A 17,564-nucleotide genomic window follows, 5' to 3' on the forward strand; every position below is an offset into this window, starting at 1 on the left:
AAAAAAAAAGATTTGTTTAGTGCGCTGGGTTTTATTTACAGGTGCACGGTGTGGGGAGTCCGGAAGTGACGACAACAGCTCACGCGCCTCAGCTGATTGGCCAGTAAATCCGTGGCCTGAGAAAGAACGACACAGGGAACCGACTGACATCTCGGAACCCGTCAACGGAGATTCTCCGGCGACAAACGGTAAGAAAAAGCTATTTTCTTCTTATTGTTTGTGACTTACGACCATGCTAAAGGTTGACACGTTAAAAATCGAGCGTTCGATTGGCATGTTGCGTTCGAGGAAGCTGAAAGTCCTGCGTGAGGGCAGCTGTCAATTACCCGCTGCTGCCTTCAGGGACCTGACAGCTTCTGTTTATGATACTCTCAAGTGTTGTTTTTGTGCCTTAAATGTCCGAATAAACGCACTTGCGTGGTTCTTGTAGTTTGAATCGGCTGTTCGTTGGCGAACAGACAAGAGTATTAAAGGGTTAGAGTTCATATTCGCCATCATTATGTAACCGAGTGTATCCACGTTCCAACCACATAATAATGTGGCATTTTCTGAGCTTGTTTTCACCAACAGTGAAAGGAGATGAGTGGTATGTGCAGGACTATCATAGTTTTTATTTTCATTCGTGATGTTGTGTTTTCACTGTTAAGATATATGGTTGTACTATATTTAGTTTTGTATTGTGCAAAAATGAGTATTCTCCATTTAACACCACGTTTATTACTGAGGGGGCAATTTACATGAGAGGTTAGCGGTATCATGATTACATCGCACTACAAATTAGAGATTTAAATGCACAGTTTCCCCCCCCCCCCCCCCCCCCCTTATTTGCTGAAAAACTGTGTCCCCCCAAGATTAAAGCCCTAGGCTGCAAAAGCATTGCTTTAGCGCCGCCCTGTGGCATTTGTGTGCAAAGGCGCTATGTTGAGGTGAGTTGAGGAGTTTCATGTTGTGGCATCACCAGAAAACTATAAAAAAACAAATTGGGATAATTACTACCAGATATTTTCTATCTGTGTTAGGGCTCGCTCCCAACACGGAATTATTTATACAAGATCGTCATGGATCGACTTGCTTGACACTGACAAAGTAATAATTTTCATTTAATCCCTCCGTTCCACCTAATTTTTGATCACAAGCAACAATGTGCATAGCAGCTAGCCTCTTAATGCTAATACAATTGTATTGTCTTTCGATTTTATTCAATATTTGACAGGAACAGTACTGAAACTTTTTCATTTGTGATCCTCCACCTGCCATCCGCCTATTTCACATCACCGTAGTGTCATAACCACTTCCCGTGTTGGCTGGTTGCCATTTCCACCGTATGTTCGCAGTCAGCTGCAGACGTGTCTCCTGTGTGCATGATCACTGGATGCTGTGAACTGTCAGGATTGCATTGTGGCCCTCGCCGCTGCTGAGCAAGAGTTCACGTGTGTCACTAAAAGCTTCGGCTTGTCACTCCCTGGTGCAATTACAGGTCAACAGCCACAATTAGCCAAATGCAGGAGTCCCTCCTGCTGGTAAAGCCCCAAACATGCTCGAAAGTGCCTCTTGTTTTTAGGTCAATAAGCTGTCTTGTCAGAGTACATTGTCATTCAGTGGGCGTATTTTTTGACGAAAAGAAAAGCAGGTGTGTTTGTTTTTGATCCCGTCTTAGGTTAATTTTATTCATTAGAGATACCGGCGTTGTAGGGTGGCAGTGAACTCAACTCTCTCCACAACAATTAGCAGTTTAGTAGTCAGTTCCTATTAAAAGACAAACTTTGAGCTGGTTTTTTTTGCCCCTCCCAGTTGACGTTTATGTCAAACTAAAATAGAAAAATGATAATTATACCTTGTATATTCAGAACAACCGCATAAGTTTGCCTTAGGAAAATCTGCTAGCTTAATGCTAACTCACAATGCAAAACACCTTACACGGGCTAATGAATAGCATCCATGTCCCAGTAAGAAGAAAGACAATTTGAGATGTGAGTATTTTAAGTCATGGAAACAATTCAAGTTCGAATTGTTTGACATTGCAGTTCGGTTTGTATTTGTCCAGACCATTCTGAGATTCATTATTGAGACTCTTGTTTTATGCAACAACAGAAAGACTACCATCTCGACTTGCTCGCTTTTGTTATCTGTTATTTATGCATGCGTGGGTTTACATGAGATGTCCTTGGAAATGGAGCTCAGTTCAGGACAGTATTTGTGCCAAATGCTCCCGTTGCGTGCAGCACAGCCAGCGAAGGTCGATTAGGTGGAAAAAGCCAAACAAACGGCGGGTTCCGACATCCTTCACGCCGCTATGCTTGGCCTACGCGGGGCCAGCTTGTCGCATCCATCCGTACCAATAGTAACAAGTCAGAATGATGGCGAAAGTAAGTGAATTCCATCCCCCCACTGCTCCATTGGTTTTACTGGATACACTCCCAAACGTTGGGCGGCTCGTGCCAGGAGTGGGATTTTATTGAGAAGTGGGTTAAGCCCAACAGGGGCTTTACAGTGGTGAGCTTGAGGCGGGGGGGGCGGGACTTAGCTTAACTTGATATTGTTGAAGCCCAATTGTGCTAATATCAAAAAGACTTTTGGAGCGGGCACGTGCTGGTCTTAATGCATCCATACGGCGTATTCCTGCACGCTGCTTTGAATGTACTGCGCTCTTGTGATGCGTCTGCTAGCCGAGCTTCTATAATTACCGCAGCCTGCAGCGCCTCATGGGGAGCATATTAATACACACGAGTGGAGAATGGGAGCGCGTGAACTCGTCATACAGGCCGCTCCAGCCTCTTGGCAGGAGTGCAGACATTTGGTGTTTGTTGTCTGTGGACTTGCACGCGTTTGATCACGGATGATAATACAACATATTTGATGTGTTTGGGTGTAGTTGTTAAACAGAATGCCCAAGTAAGTCATCTCTAGTGATAAAATAAATAAATAAAGGTGAGATTGTTCCAACAAAAAGAAAAAAAAAGTATTGTACCATGGTTAGCTTTTCTATAGAAAGTGTACCCTGATTTTTTTTTTTTTAAAATATGAAGATCGCCGTAACTAGATGTCCTAAACAAATCAAATAATTCATTCATCCAAATTGGGGATGAAGTGCTGCTTCCTCAAATGAAAATAGAAATGCCATTTCTTTGCCTCACAGGCGGAGCTAGGGGGGGGCCCGCAGGGGCATCTCTTGTTACGTAATTTCCTCTCATTGCAAATTGGTCAAGTTGTGGGCTGTCGGTTGGCTCAACGGGATAATCTCATGATCTCAGCGTGATCATCCTCCTTGACTTGCAGGATGCTACTGTGCATGATTCACTCAGTTGTACCCAACCGTTGTGCCAACAAAACTAGAAATCAGAAATGATTAAAATTAGAAACTGAAATCATTATTTGAAATGATTAAAATTAGAAACAGAAATCATTATTTGCCCGACGCTATTTATCCATATAACTAGCTGGGTCGTAGCTAGCTAGTAGTACTGGGATCTGATTAGTAGTTCAAGAACCAAATCGTGACGATGGTTTCTGATAGCAATTGGAAAGCTAATCTTGAGCGATGCGTGGCTTTTCTCTTATTGATGTCGAGGACACAGGAGCTGTCAGTGGCGCTGTTCGGCTACTGGTGAAATAGTAATGAGTGTGTATAACGGGCCAGCGCCAGTGTGCTTTACAGATCGTTTGCACTTGAAGTCGGGCTCCTGTCTTGTAACTGCGTGTCTGGCTGTCTTGTGTTATGTCTCAGTGTCTTGTTGTGCTAGCCAAAGACACACAACAAGTTAGCTGTGGGAATTAAGCAGACTCTTCAAATTTAGAGGCAAAAATAGGATTGCGTCATATCGGCGGTTTTGTCTAAATTCACTTCTCTGGGAGATGACATTCCACGTTAAACCAAATAACTAGTTTATGTACACTGTAAAATAGGATGGTTTAAAGTCAAAATTATTTATGTCCGTTTTGTATCGTGCCTTTGCCTTCCACATGAGCGCACAGACTGATGATCGGCCAACCTTCGGACCTTTGGAATTTGGGCTTGACAGTGTCACTTACGGTTCACTGCTCAGTAAACAGCTCAGCTGTTTGAATTCCATGCTCCTTTCCTTTTTTTATGGCCAATATTTTGTCTGGCTTCCTGCCCAACCTTGTCAATGTTTAACTCGAGACCACCACTTTTGGGAAATATCTTGCTGATTTGATATCTATGTACAGTTGTCAATGCTGGGAATTGCCAAGATATGACTTTCTCTATTTCTTTCATCTACCGATACACATTCTTTTTCTTTTTCATTTTTGGGCCTTTGACACTGTGCTGCCTCTGACAGGTTAGTCTTGGTACTACGGCCAATCTGGTTTAAAGGAAGAGGTTCACAATTGTGGGTGGAAATATGAAATATTTCTTCACCGTGCGTATGGTCTCACATTCTTAACCAAAATCATCCAGTATATTACAAATCTGTATGCACTTTTGTCAGATTTGGCCTTGCACAAATTTTTGCTCACAGCAGAGTAAGCGATGACATTCTTTATTGTGTGTCCCATTCGGACAGCGCCCTCAGCCATCTGTGCCCAAATTCATCCTGGCTGCCATTTCACACTATTTCGAGGCTGTCTTTATCCTCACCCCAGGATATCAGAGCCCTGCCTGCAGGGTCCCCTGCTGGGGTAGACTTTGAGGCCAGAGATTGGGCGGACATAATTTCTCCCAAGAGGTTTGCTAACGCGACTACAGGGTGGAGCATCTGTTCCTTTCACCAGAGGACCCTCCCCATCTCATTCAGTCTCTTTTGATTTGATTACACACACCCAAACCGACGCGAACGCACACACTCCTCTCCTCTGCAGTTTTACCGGTGACTCAACCTGTCAGCTGATGTCGTACTTTTGCAAACAGCAACCTCCTCTGCAGCTGCTCTGACTTACTGTACTCTCACAGATCCTCTAAATCCATCTGGGTCTTGTATGATCTTTAAATGTCACTCCACACCCCTATGACCCATTTCCCTTTGCTTTGCATGTGCATTCAGGTGAGAGGCGAGACTGAGGTGAGGCCCGGATTCTAATGTGCGACCTCTGAGATGTCCAGCAAGCCCCTTACGGGTCAGTACACACACAGAAATGGATTGTGTGAGTGAGTGAAATGTTTTGGGAGACTTTAGGGGATATTTCAGAGCTGATTTGATTTACAAAAGGATTTTCTCATCTCTGTCCTACTTGGAAAGACACCACCGCAGCCCAACCTGCTCTTTCCAGCTGGTGCTGCTCCCAATTACATTACTCCCCCTTTGTCCCTATTCTCCTTCATCTCTCTTTGCTCCTCCTCTTTGAGCCGGTGCAGAAATCCCGGCCCTCCTCCTCCTCCTCCTCTTCAAGTTTGTGAACCTCGTGCTCTCTGCGTCAGACGACTCCCATTCATGAAAAGTGTGACGTGAGCAGGTTGGTGAATCTGCCGCCCGCCCACTCACAGTCCGTGTGCTGCCTGAGCAACCGGAATGCTTGTCATTCTCCAGCCTGTGACTTGCCCTCTTCTGGCTTTTTTTGTGCTGCTTTTTTCTCCACCCTGACTAGGAATTTCGTTTTTACCAACCCTGCATCGGTGCTGAGAAAGAAGCTTGACTTTGAGCCTTGTCCGACGTGAGTTGTCATTCCACGCGTGTGTGGGTCGCTCAGAGAGCAGGTTTGTCTTGTGGCTATCCATCCCTCATGGTGCTCGTATGTGGGAAATGGAGTGTGTTGTTGCGTTTCTACTCCAATCAGCTGTTTGCGTATGCTCCGTGGCGGCACTGCGGGAGAGTGTTACGCAGTGGTGTGTGCGTGCGTGCATGCAGGAGCTATTTTAGGCTCTGTGGTGATGCTGCTGCTGCTGCTGCTGATTTGCGATGCAGTACGTCTCTGTGTCCTCTGAAGGACGGCTGAAGATGGAGGCAGACGAAAACACATCTTGTCTCCTGTTTGCGCACGATAATGGAACACCTTTGACAATATTAGAATGCCGTCTGTCCGATGCCTTAACTTGGTCACACGTGCCTGAAATCCGTCTGTGGTTGCACATCTCCACTCACGAGTGTGCTTAACCCCCCCCCCCCCCCCCCCCCCCCCCGCATACACCGTGATTTAATCCATGCCTTTTACTTACCCCGCTTTGGCAACAGGAACAGTAGCGCCCACCCTTGTCCTCTGCTGCTAAGCATATTTATGTAACTGCGCTGGATGAGTAGCCGGCAGCCTCGTTTTAGAGGGGGAAGAGGAGGAATAGTGGCTGATCACACCCGAGGCCATTCGGATGATTTCGTTCAATATGAGAACGCTTGTGTGTTTACATGGGATAGGACCTCGGGATTTTTTTTTTGTGTCCAAATGTTTGTGACGTTAGCGGCACAGCAACATAGGGGTTAGCAACTCTGTCTTACCAGATCTTTGCTTCAGGCTCCCACTGTGGAGTTTGTATGTTCTCTGGCTTTCTTCCATCGTCTCCAAAACATGCATGTTAAGTTCATTAAAGATACTAAATTGTCTCGAGTATTCGTGATTGCCTTTGGCGTATGTGCCTTGGCTTAATTTTGCAGATTGATTTTTTTTTTTAGTGGTCTCCTCGCTCTTCTGCGGTGCACTGCTGCCCATTTGACAGCAAACTTGACATGCATTTCTAAATTGCAGATTCCCATAAAATGGTGTCAGTCGCAGAACTACTTTGTGTTTTTATTTTTTTTGCACTTGTTTCAATTTCCTCTCTGTCCTTCCTTGTTGTGAGGGTAGCCAAGCAGGCTGTCCCGAGCAAGGGAGCACAAGGGGAATTGTTGTGGCAGCAGCTGCTCTGGTCGCAGTGTCCAATGTGTGTGCTGCTGTCCCCTGGCCGTGTGGGGCAGACAGTTCACATGGAGCCGGCTCCTCTTGTGTCCTTTGTTGTCGCTCCCGGTCGTCGTTGCTACTCAAAGTCGCCGGGAGCAGCCATCATTGGTCTGACCTTTGTTTATATTCTTTTTCCAAATGCTTTCTTTTACTTCCAACCCACAAATTAGCTCCACGTGTCTTTCTCTCTCGCTCTGCCTAATCCGCTTTTTTTTTTTTTTCTTTCCTCCTTCAGTTTATCTTTTGAGACATTCTCTACTTCATTTCTGTCCCCTGCCTTTCAAGTTAGCTGGCCAGGACCATATGAGCAGTGGTATGCAGATCTCGACTCTCGCCATTACCAGCTTGATTATAAAAAAGACATCAAGCTCCAAGGTTTTAAGAATGGCACGGGAACGTGTGAATGATGAAGTGACATAGGGTGTAAATTGGTTCTTTGTTGGCCACACAGCTGTTAGCAAAGGAAAAGACTCAGCGGGATCTCCTCTTAATTAGGAGCATGGTGATGGCGACACAGATGACGCTGCTGTGTTTTTCGATAGAAGTGTAAATGTGTGTGTGTTTACCTGGTTGTTGTGTGTCTTTTGCTACAAAAATATCTTTCAGGCATTGTTTGTGGTCTGATCAAAGTACAGTGTCGTGAAATAAAAGCAATCTAGCTGTGAATGTTTTTTCAAAGGCAAAAGCGTCTTCCCCAGTGATTACTATGAGTAGTCGGATTACTGTCAGACACGCCCCCAGCTTTTGTGCTCCTCCCGATAATCCCAACGCGCACATTTACAACAAAAGCTTTTCCCCACTCAAAGTAAAATTGTACATTTGTGTAAAATAAAATCAGTGGGACTTGACTCAGAGACCGTTTGCTCTCATTGGCTCCCTCCATCTTGCCTACATTTTTTACCCTGCATGCATTATCACTAATTTTCATGACATCACAAGGTGAAACAATTTGTTCTTTCGGAAAATACATTAGGAGACCGTGTAAATGAAACCTTGATCAACAGCTTCAGACGTAATTTATGGGAATCTATGCCAGTGGAGATGTTCCATTACAGATTAATGGGTGAGGTCTGTTTCCTGTCCTTCCCGGTGTCAGATATAGCTGCTGATTCCAAATTGGTAAGACTGGTCAAATAAATGCGAGTAAGTGAAACTCCCAAAAAGGTTTCATAGCTATTATTTAGGACAGTGACTTTAAATGGGGTCAAAGGTCTTCACATGAGACGCCTTCAGTCTTGGCATGTGTTTCTCCCCAGTTGATCCGCATCAACATGGCCCAGCTCTGAAAATTATTGGCGGGGGTGGAATTACACCTCGGTCTTCTACTCGCACGGCTCGATTGTCTCGGCATCGGAATGGACGGATTTATCGGATACCTGAGAGAGCGTTCTCTCGTTCCTCCCCCTGCACTCTCAGCAACCTGCTTGGAGTCAAGCTTGCATTATAGATGAGCTGTTGGCAGGTGGTACGCTCTCACAGCACTCGGGTTACCCTCCAGAAGATAAACGCACACTGATACAGTCTGCAACAACATCTAAACGACAGCTCTAGAAATCAGCCAGTTTCTGTTTTAGGATCAAATGTTTTGGGGTCATGGAAGAGTTTACGTATAGCAAAGCTAGCAAGGTGGCTGCTGCGGCTAACAATGTGACGGCCGGCTCAAACGTTGGTCCGTGCGTGCCAGATGTTTGGCTTTGAGCTTCCCTAATACAGAGCAACAGTTTTAATCCCCCGCTCAACTGATATTACCGGTAGCCTCACAAAGCCCCAACTGTTTATATGTGTGCCATCGATTTAGTCTGTTTGCCAGAATTTTCCCAGAAATGAGGTTCTTTGTATCCCGTGTGATTTATTAATTTTTCGTATGCGCGGGTTTAAAGCCTGCTCGATGTCACTTCCGCTGTGGGATGCTTGCACTCTGTAGTTAAAAATAAAAGTCATTAATGTAAGCTCATCCCATCCCACATCTATGAGAGGATTTGTCTTTGCCGAAGTAGTGCGATGGTACTCATCTTGTTTTGGTTTTTGTGAAAGCTGTGAAATTAGCTTTAGCATTAACATGTCTGCTGTTTGTGTTTTTTTTTTTTTTTTGTCCAGGTGATTCAAATACAGCCAAGCCAATGTGTTAGAACTGCTCCACATCAGGTATACTTAGCCCATATTCATGCATGACATCATGGGAAGTTCCCCCGAGGTGCTCTCATGGACTTCCTGCCCCAGCATGCTGGTGGGCAAGCTGAAGGAGGAGCTTAAACTCAGTGTAGTTGGGGACTCCATGAAGAAATCAAACGCAGCAAACTCTCAAGCGCAACCTCCTCCAGCCCCTCCCACGATATTGCCCCCTCAGATAATTAAGGACCTGGCACCGCCCACGCACCTGCCCGTCCCTCTGCAGCATCTGCAGCCTCCAAGCCAGGACGATGAGACGGTGCTCGGGGGGCTGAGTTCCCAAAACACGGCCTTGAGCGTCGACTCCACGCGGAGCGAGGGCGGACACTTTGACAACAGTGTCCTTCAGCTACAGGAGCACGACCACGAAGAACCCATCTCGCCGGCCTCCTGCGAGCACGGGGGCTGCGGGAGCGGAATGGAGGAGCAGGCAGGAGACGGGGACTGTCATATGGACCACGGTGGAGACTGTAGACAAGGTCACCCGCAACACCCCGACGACATCAAGCTGCACTTCCACAGAGCGGGGCCCGGGTCGGGCGGCTTCCTGGAGGGTCTTTTCGGCTGTCTCCGACCGGTCTGGAACATCATAGGAAAGACCTACTCCACAGAATACAAGCTCCAACAACAAGGTGAGCTTATGGCTATTATGCAAAATCACAACAGTGCACGTAGTGTACTGCATCCAAGTTTCCATTTGTTTTCCAGACGTGTGGGAGGTTCCGTTTGAGGAAATCTCTGAGTTGCAGTGGCTGGGTAGTGGTGCTCAGGGAGCCGTCTTCCTGGGCAAATTCCGTTCTGAGGAGGTGGCTATCAAGAAGGTGCGCGAACAGAAGGAGACGGATATTAAGCACCTGCGGAAACTCAAGCATCCCAACATCATCAGCTTCAAGTAGTTGTCAAAACACTCGGTCTGCATGATGTCGCGCGCGCTGCTGCTCTGCTCACTGGTTTGCTGTCTTCTACCAAGGGGGGTGTGCACTCAGGCGCCTTGTTATTGCATCATCATGGAGTACTGCGCTCAAGGCCAGCTCTACGAGGTGCTGAGGGCAGGGCGGAAAGTCACCCCCAGGTTGCTGGTGGACTGGGCCTCAGGCATCGCCAGCGGCATGAACTACCTGCACCTCCACAAGATCATCCACAGGGATCTCAAATCTCCCAAGTGAGTTTCCTTCTTCTGAAACAATCAGGAAAAGAACTCTGAAGTACTCACATGACCTATAAAGTGGACATCAATGTTTTTATTCCCCACACTGCTGTAAAATGACTTAAGCAGACAGTTCAGCTCTTCAGTTGTAAATAGTGTGACATTAAGCCTCAGGATGTTCATCATCAAGTGGCCTTTATGCGAGTGAAGTCGCTTACCCTGAGCATCCTGCGCACAGCATCCGCATCCACCCATGTCTTTAATCAATATTGGCGTGCTGCAGTGCTGACAAACACTGTACTAGTCAGCAGGCTCAGTCTTCGGGAAAGGTCATCTTCATTTAATTAATTGGATGTAACATGTTCAGCAAGATTTTTGATCATGCTAACCTCTACATTCTTTCATCATAATATGAAATATGAATATGTGACTAACTGTATCTCATAGGCAAACAAAATGAAATAGATTTCAATTTTTTGGAACACCTTTCCTTCTCTGTTTATATTTTTTTAAATAGTGTTTTGGTCACACACAATGACGCCATAAAGATCTCTGACTTTGGAACGTCGAAAGAGCTGAGTGACAAAAGTACAAAGATGTCATTTGCCGGTACGGTGGCCTGGATGGCTCCAGAAGTGATACGAAATGAGCCTGTGTCTGAAAAAGTGGACATCTGGTGAGTTGTGCATCACCCGATTGGGTATCATTGTGAATTTCTTGAATGTTCCTGCTTTTGAGGATCCCACTGACTGCAACTTGCAGGTCATTTGGAGTTGTCTTATGGGAACTACTGACTGGAGAGATCCCCTACAAAGATGTCGACTCTTCCGCGATTATCTGGGGCGTCGGCAGCAACAGTCTTCACCTCCCAGTGCCCTCCACTTGCCCGGATGGCTTCAAAATCCTCATGAAACAAACATGGTGTGTCATTAATTGCCAAAACACACGAGTTCACTTTAGCTGTTTGACACAAAAGCTCGTATAATAGCTCACTTACTGATTCATTATTACCAGGCAAGGCAAGCCCAGAAATAGACCGTCGTTCCGTCAGATCCTCCTACACCTCGACATTGCCTCGGCCGATGTTCTGGGAGCGCCTCAGGAGACCTACTTCAAGTCTCAGGTGTGCACTACATCTGAAGAATCACGCGATGTAGTACAAGCCTCGCGGTCACCACATTCATTCATGTTTCAGGCTGAATGGCGGGAGGAAGTGAAGAAACATTTTGAGAAGATCAAAAGCGAAGGCACGTGCATTCACAGGCTGGATGAAGAGCTGATCAGACGCAGGCGGGATGAACTCAGGTGTGAAGAAAACAGAAATACATCATTTGGTTTGACATACCTATGCAGATCAGAGATTTCTTTTTGCTGATGTTTTCAACTCTCTCAGGCATGCGCTGGACATCCGGGAACACTACGAGAGGAAGCTGGAGAGAGCCAACAACCTTTACATGGAGCTTAGTGCCATCATGTTGCAGCTGGAGGTCCGAGAGAAAGACCTCATGAAGTAAGTCAATGAGCTCCTTATCGCAGTAAGGAGCATCTTCTCATTAGCAGAGCCTTCACTTTTTTCCTCCTCTCACTATTTAAATTGAATTCACTCGCTAAGAATTGGATGGTGTTTACTTGACTAATTTAGGAGGGTTAGCGCGCTTGAACCGGAATAACCCCGCTGGGCTCAGGCCTTTATTTACATTGTGGCTTGAGCTTCCCACCCATGTGTTTATCTGTCTCCATGACATCCAGTAGTGGAATTATACGGTGTCCACATTCTTCCTCGAGTTCGTAGCCAAGCAGTAGCTGGCCTGCACATTTTTATTTCTGTAATGTAATCCTGACAGGAGAGAGCAAGCTGTGGAGAAGAAATACCCCGGGACCTACAAGCGCCACTTGGTCAGACCCATTGTCCGATCCAATGCTGTCGAAAAGCTGATAAAGAAGAAAGGAAGCATTTCTCACAAACCTGGGATGCCCGCCGCCAAAAGGTTCAGCTCTCACTTTAATAAGTAAAACCACAACAAAAATCTGTAAATTTGTTCCCAGAAAATTAGAGTGGTCTCCAATTGCTTCAAATTTGACAATGATGCAAATTTCCACTATCCCCAAATATCAGAAGCTCCACTTTTGTTGTTGAATTGACTTTTAATCGAAAAAATGTGTCTCCTCCAGGCCAGACTTGCTCCGTTCTGACGGTATCGCCAGCCTGGACCCCCTCCCCTCTCCCTCCCCACTTTCCGCCAGTCCCAAAGTGTCCACGCCTCCTGGAAAAGCCCGCTACCGAAGCAAGCCCCGCCATCGCCGCGCCAACAGTAAAGGAAGCCACAGCGAGTTCCTTGGGGTGCTGAAATCTGCCGCAGGAGTGCCCGAAGACGTTAAGGAGCCACCTGAGCATCATCTTCACCACCTCCTGCTGCCTACCACCGGATCGCCACTCCCGCTGAAGGGCCGCGAAGAGGCCGTTGTAAACTGTGCCAATAACCTGCGTTATTTTGGCCCCGCCGCTGCCTTGCGTAGCCCTCAGACCGATCACCTCCAGAGGCGTGTTTCCGGATCCAACCCTGACCTCATCTCCACAGCCATTGATGCAGACACGCGTCAGCGTACTTCATCTACCAGCTCCAATCCCCTCCCGGGTGCCGGTCCTGGCTGTCCCTGCTGCCAGGCTCACCCATTCCCTGGATGCCTTCACTGTCAGGCGAGCACTCCTGCATCCAGCCAACTAGACTTGCCCAACTTTTCCTTGCTCAGTACCCGAGAGGGCAGCCGGTCGACTTTGAGGGCTCCCGACAAAGATCCCGCTTCTAACGGGGAGGTCTCGAAGAAGCCCGAGCCTCGGGAACAGCAGGCCTTCCAAAACAAACACACACTTCCTAATGCACTTCCTCGTACACTCAGACCTCTGAGGAAGGTAAGCTGCCATTGGTCCATAATGATTTGATGTAGAATAAGAACAACTAAAATGACACAGAGTTTTTTTTTTTCCCCCCCAGGGTGGAGATGAGTCATCTGAGGAGGAGGAAGGAGAGGTAGATAGTGAAGTGGAGTTTCCAAGGAGACAGAGGTACTCTCCCGTTGCTCATTTCAATGAATGATTTGAGCTAGCAAAGTAACATACATTTTACACAGTAGTCAATCACTAAAGCAGTTGTTAAGTCACAAGTATCGCTACGGTAAATATTTGTCTGAAAAACAGGTCACCATCAAATATAACGCAATAAATGGTAATTATCTCCAGTCATCTCGTGACATATCTGTCATGTCGTCCTTGTCATCTTTCTGACGCAGACCTCACCGTTGCATGAGCAGCTTCCAGTCGTATTCCACGTTCAGTTCTGAGAACCTGTCCGTGTCCGACGGAGAGGAGGGCAACACCAGTGACCACTCCCACAGTGGGCCCCTGGAGAGGCTGAGCGCTAGCCAGGAGGAGCACCTGGACGAGCTGCTGTCGCACACGCCGGACATCCCCATCGATATTTCCACCCAGTCGGACGGCTTGTCTGACAAGGAGTGCGCCGTCCGCAGGGTCAAGACCCAGATCTCCTTAGGAAAACTGTGTTCGGATGAACACAGCTACGAGGTCAGTGGTTTCAAATCAAATGGCATGGCCAAGTCCTGTGAGGGCCATAGAAAATCTACTCATCCATTTTGTGACAGCATATAATAATTGCAGGTGTAACTCATGGCTAGTGAGAATACTCAATCCAACTTTCATAAAGAATACTTGACATTAACCGTCTCCCTTACAGAATCCGCTCCAGTTTGGGGACTCAGACTGCGACTCATCCGAAGCCGAGTGCTCAGATGCCACCATCCGAAACAACAAAGCAGCCCCTTCCTCATGGTGAATGCCCCCTCGGGCACTTTATTTGATTTTTTTGCCTGGAACCAATAGTGTCCCGCTGGGCCCTGCAGAGAATACAGCAATAAGAGGACAATGATGTCAAAAAATGGCGAGCAATCCCTCCCGGAATCCCTTCTCCTCCGTTTACCAGGCCTTCATTCCCTCATGTTCAACACAACATCCAGGCAACCCGTGGCAGGGATTCCCTTTTAGAATGAACATGTACATGATATAGAATATAACATTCAGAATTTATTTTTGAATTCTGAAGGACTATTCAGGAGTGAACAAAAAGACTCTTAAAAAGACATTTTGCAATTTAGGCACATGCTAACCGGTTGCGAGAGCGAGATGAAGACACGTGTGGTAAAAGTGAAGTGGACGCATGGCAACCCGATTGGTTTTAACGCTGACAACGAGCGAGCGGTGGCGAGTTACATCATCGTTAATCTCTCAGGCGACCCAGATGTGGAGCTCCACGCCTTTATCTGGCTGCAGTCACTGTCTTCATTTTTTTTTAGTTATGTCCACGGCAAAATCCAAAAATCAGCACGCACCATCCTCCAGTGCGGTTTCCCACAACTTTTATCGAGCCAAGGCACATTTTACACTTTAGAAAAACCTCACAGCACACCGCTAATCTAAAAAGTCACAATGCTATCATTCTCTTGTATCATTGGCAGCAGGTTGTTGTTCGGGACAGAATATCTCTTGCTGACCCTAAATAGAAATATGTGGTTCCCAACTCCCGCCCTCTTACCAAAATATCATGGCTTAGAGAAACCTTGCGTGGCGCCATCCTCGGCTGTCCCATTATAAAGCTAGCATTACAAACACCAGCATGACCCCCTGCCTTGTAGCAGGACTCCGTTATGTCCACTTATCAGGCTGTGAGTGCGACCAGTATGCATGATTGAGGGGAACCGGCGGGAACGTGCTGAGATGGAACTGAGGAGAGCAGCCGGAATGAACAAGACAATATCCAGCTTCTTCTCTTGTCACGAATCACATGATGCTACCAGCGTGTGAGGACACACAAAGCCCGCCCTTAGACGTTACGCTTTCAAGTCTCATCTCAGGATTGTTCAAGGAGGACCGGAACAAACTGGACTGGACCAATTAGTTTGAATGTTGTTTGGACAGCCATTGTTGCTTTTTGCATTTTTCCTTCAAATAGTGGCCTCTGCTCTAATCTCTTAAACACTGCAGTCACTCATCACCAAGTAAAATGATTCCCTGTAGCAAAAACATGATTTTACATGATTTTTTTTTTTTAAATAATCGCCTCTATTAATAATTGTGAGTATACTTTTAATCCTTGTGTGTTTGTGGTTTGACATCCACAAATCCTCTATTAGCTGAAAAATTATTATTCCTGTTTTTGTACTCAAAGCAAAGACACGATTGCTTTGGTTTTATCTGGTGGTCACTTTGTGCTGTACTCACTAAAGCACAAAGCACACTCACTAAGTGAGTTGAGGAGCTTCAAGTAGACAAAAGCAGTTTTTGCCAAAGTTTTTTGGCGTCTATTGACAATTACAGTACAAATTATAATACTCGAATATTTTTATTTGTAAAAACAGTTAGCTCTTATCCAACATACATAATATGTAACAATGCAACATGTCTTTGACATTGATAACACTACTACTGTTCTGCTTTAACGCCACCTTGTGGCGTATTTATGTTTGACACTATATCCAACTCCAGTTTTACTAAGCCTTCCTTTCTTAAAACAGACGCCTCGTTCAAATAAATGCCTCGGCCACTATTTGAGGAAATAGTTTTCGGGCCCAGTAATCTTTGTTTCTTCCCATTTCCAAGCGCATCATCTCCTATGTAACACTTTCTAGCAGGGTACTTTTTACTGACATAATGCTAAACGTGTGTATAATGGCACTAATGTAAGTCCGAAAAGAGCAAACCATTCCCCCTGTGCTTGTGAACAAAAGCAATTAAGAATCGAGGTTGCTTGCTTAAGATCAAGAACGTCTAGCAGGCTAGACGCAATGACTGGTGGCTATGAAGCTTTTATTTTAATTTTATGTATGTATCTATTTTTTGGTTTCATATTTTTTACTGCTCAGGAGCATTGTGGTGACACATACAATGACTTATAAGTGGTTCTACTGCTTTTTTTTTTTTTTTAACCACAGATGCTCTCCCAAATCACTTTTTTTTGCTGTACTGTATTTTTTTTAAGGGATGCTGCATCAGTTGGAGCTTAATTTATTCTTTCTTCTTTTGAGTGTTTGTCATTCCTTTGTACACAACTTTGGGTGAAGGCAGAGTTTATTTTGTTGTTGTCAGCTCGACTGTGTGTGAGCAAGCTATTGGGAAAACGTTAGCCAGAAATCAACATTTTATTTTTTTCATTTGTGTTACTTTGTGTGTGTGTATATAAGCATCAGCAAATGTAACTTGACCTGTCATCAATGAGCTTCTTGAAAAGGATGTTTGTGGTGTGTTTGACATCAGTATTGAACTGGATGAACCGAAGCTTGAACTACTTCATTCGGTTTCTTTGAGGACGAAAGCTTTTGCAAATCTGCATTAGCTCGAGCCTGTTCCGACCGTCTCCTTTGTGTTTACGTTGATATAAATGAATTAACCTCATGCGCTGTCATACATCCTGTGAAGTATGATTGTGGTTTATTTTCTTTGTAGCTGGCCTACACAATGATTGAATTAATTTATTATGAATGGCATGTAACTGTGCTTTTTAATTTCAGGCAGCTTTAGCGGGACTATTATTTAAAGAAAGCACAATGAGAACAGGTATGAGGACAGTATTAGTCTTATGTTCGGTGGATCGAATCGTCATATCTTATTGTCATCATTACAGATGAAGTATGGATGTAGTGGCACTTAATAACAAAAATGGTTCCAAATGTTTACTCCAGTCAACATGTCAGCTATTCTGTTTTCACCAAAAGCCAACCAAGGGGCAAAGAGACCACAAGTCTGAAAGCATCTCCCCCCCACCCTTATTTCTGTCATATTAAATTTGTGTTTGTGAGGTTGTTTCTAATCGTGGACATCATCTCATGTATCTGGTAAACTGTTTCTTTACTACGGTCATTTTTCAGCTCCTCTTCCTGTCGAGTGGCATTACGATCAAACCAATCCTGTCAGATTCCTGTATTTTCCAAAGTACAGTACGGTAGACATCTGCAGGAATATAATCCAAGCAAGCAACTGCATGGAATAAATGCTGATGTACTGTACCCAACATCTTGTGCTGGTGCTTTTATTATTAATTTCATCCATCTATTTCCTGTTGTGCATGACCTCAATGAGGTCAAGTGTTAGCTGGAGACTATAAAGTGGCAAAATGGCCACCTCGTATGATTGATAAAAATTGGTTGATTCAAAGTGTAAAAACACAATATTAATCAGAATATCATCTTTAGACGAGTAGGAGGGCACAGCAATTATCATTGTCTATAAATTTATGATTAGACTTTCGCTCTATCGCTATGCTGAAATACTGTAGTAGTCTCGAGTGGTAAACAATGCCAAGCCACGCCTACCATCATGTATGCGTGGAGTACGTGCTAAACGCGTTTTCGTCCTTTT

The 17,564-nt window shown here is 45.4% G+C and overlaps 1 protein-coding gene across 9 annotated transcripts; it reads left to right on the forward strand.

Moving 5' to 3' along the window:
• Positions 1–79: 79 nt before the first annotated feature.
• Positions 80–17,217, forward strand: si:ch211-45c16.2 (mitogen-activated protein kinase kinase kinase 13). 9 transcript variants are annotated; one of them, XM_037280597.1, is made up of 17 exons: positions 80–188; positions 5,004–5,076; positions 5,306–5,412; positions 5,545–5,610; positions 8,923–9,626; positions 9,703–9,886; positions 9,965–10,156; positions 10,659–10,817; positions 10,904–11,062; positions 11,156–11,264; positions 11,337–11,446; positions 11,535–11,651; positions 11,986–12,129; positions 12,314–13,052; positions 13,135–13,205; positions 13,430–13,721; positions 13,891–17,217. In XM_037280597.1, exons 5-17 carry the CDS (start codon positions 8,990–8,992, stop codon positions 13,987–13,989), a joined length of 3,012 nt encoding a protein of 1,003 aa, XP_037136492.1. In that variant the 5' UTR covers positions 80–188; positions 5,004–5,076; positions 5,306–5,412; positions 5,545–5,610; positions 8,923–8,989; the 3' UTR covers positions 13,990–17,217. The 9 variants fall into 9 exon arrangements, with proteins under 9 accessions (XP_037136492.1, XP_037136491.1, XP_037136499.1 ...); XM_037280596.1 differs by having other exon boundaries at positions 5,315–5,412; XM_037280604.1 differs by lacking the exon at positions 5,545–5,610 and having other exon boundaries at positions 5,315–5,412; positions 8,923–8,970; positions 9,046–9,626.
• The last annotated feature ends 347 nt before the right edge of the window (positions 17,218–17,564 follow it).

This window comes from Syngnathus acus, chromosome 21 (genome assembly GCF_901709675.1).
Source record: "Syngnathus acus chromosome 21, fSynAcu1.2, whole genome shotgun sequence".
Classification (NCBI taxonomy): domain Eukaryota; kingdom Metazoa; phylum Chordata; class Actinopteri; order Syngnathiformes; family Syngnathidae; genus Syngnathus; species Syngnathus acus.

Excerpts from the sequence above, each read along its gene's own strand:
- si:ch211-45c16.2 (XM_037280597.1), top strand. The coding sequence starts at position 8,990 with ATGCATGACATCATGGGAAGTTCCCCCGAGGTGCTCTCATGGACTTCC. Across the intron at positions 11,063-11,155 it reads ATCCTCATGAAACAAACATG|GCAAGGCAAGCCCAGAAATA; the intron begins GTGTGTCATTAA and ends CATTATTACCAG. Across the intron at positions 13,722-13,890 it reads CGGATGAACACAGCTACGAG|AATCCGCTCCAGTTTGGGGA; the intron begins GTCAGTGGTTTC and ends TCTCCCTTACAG.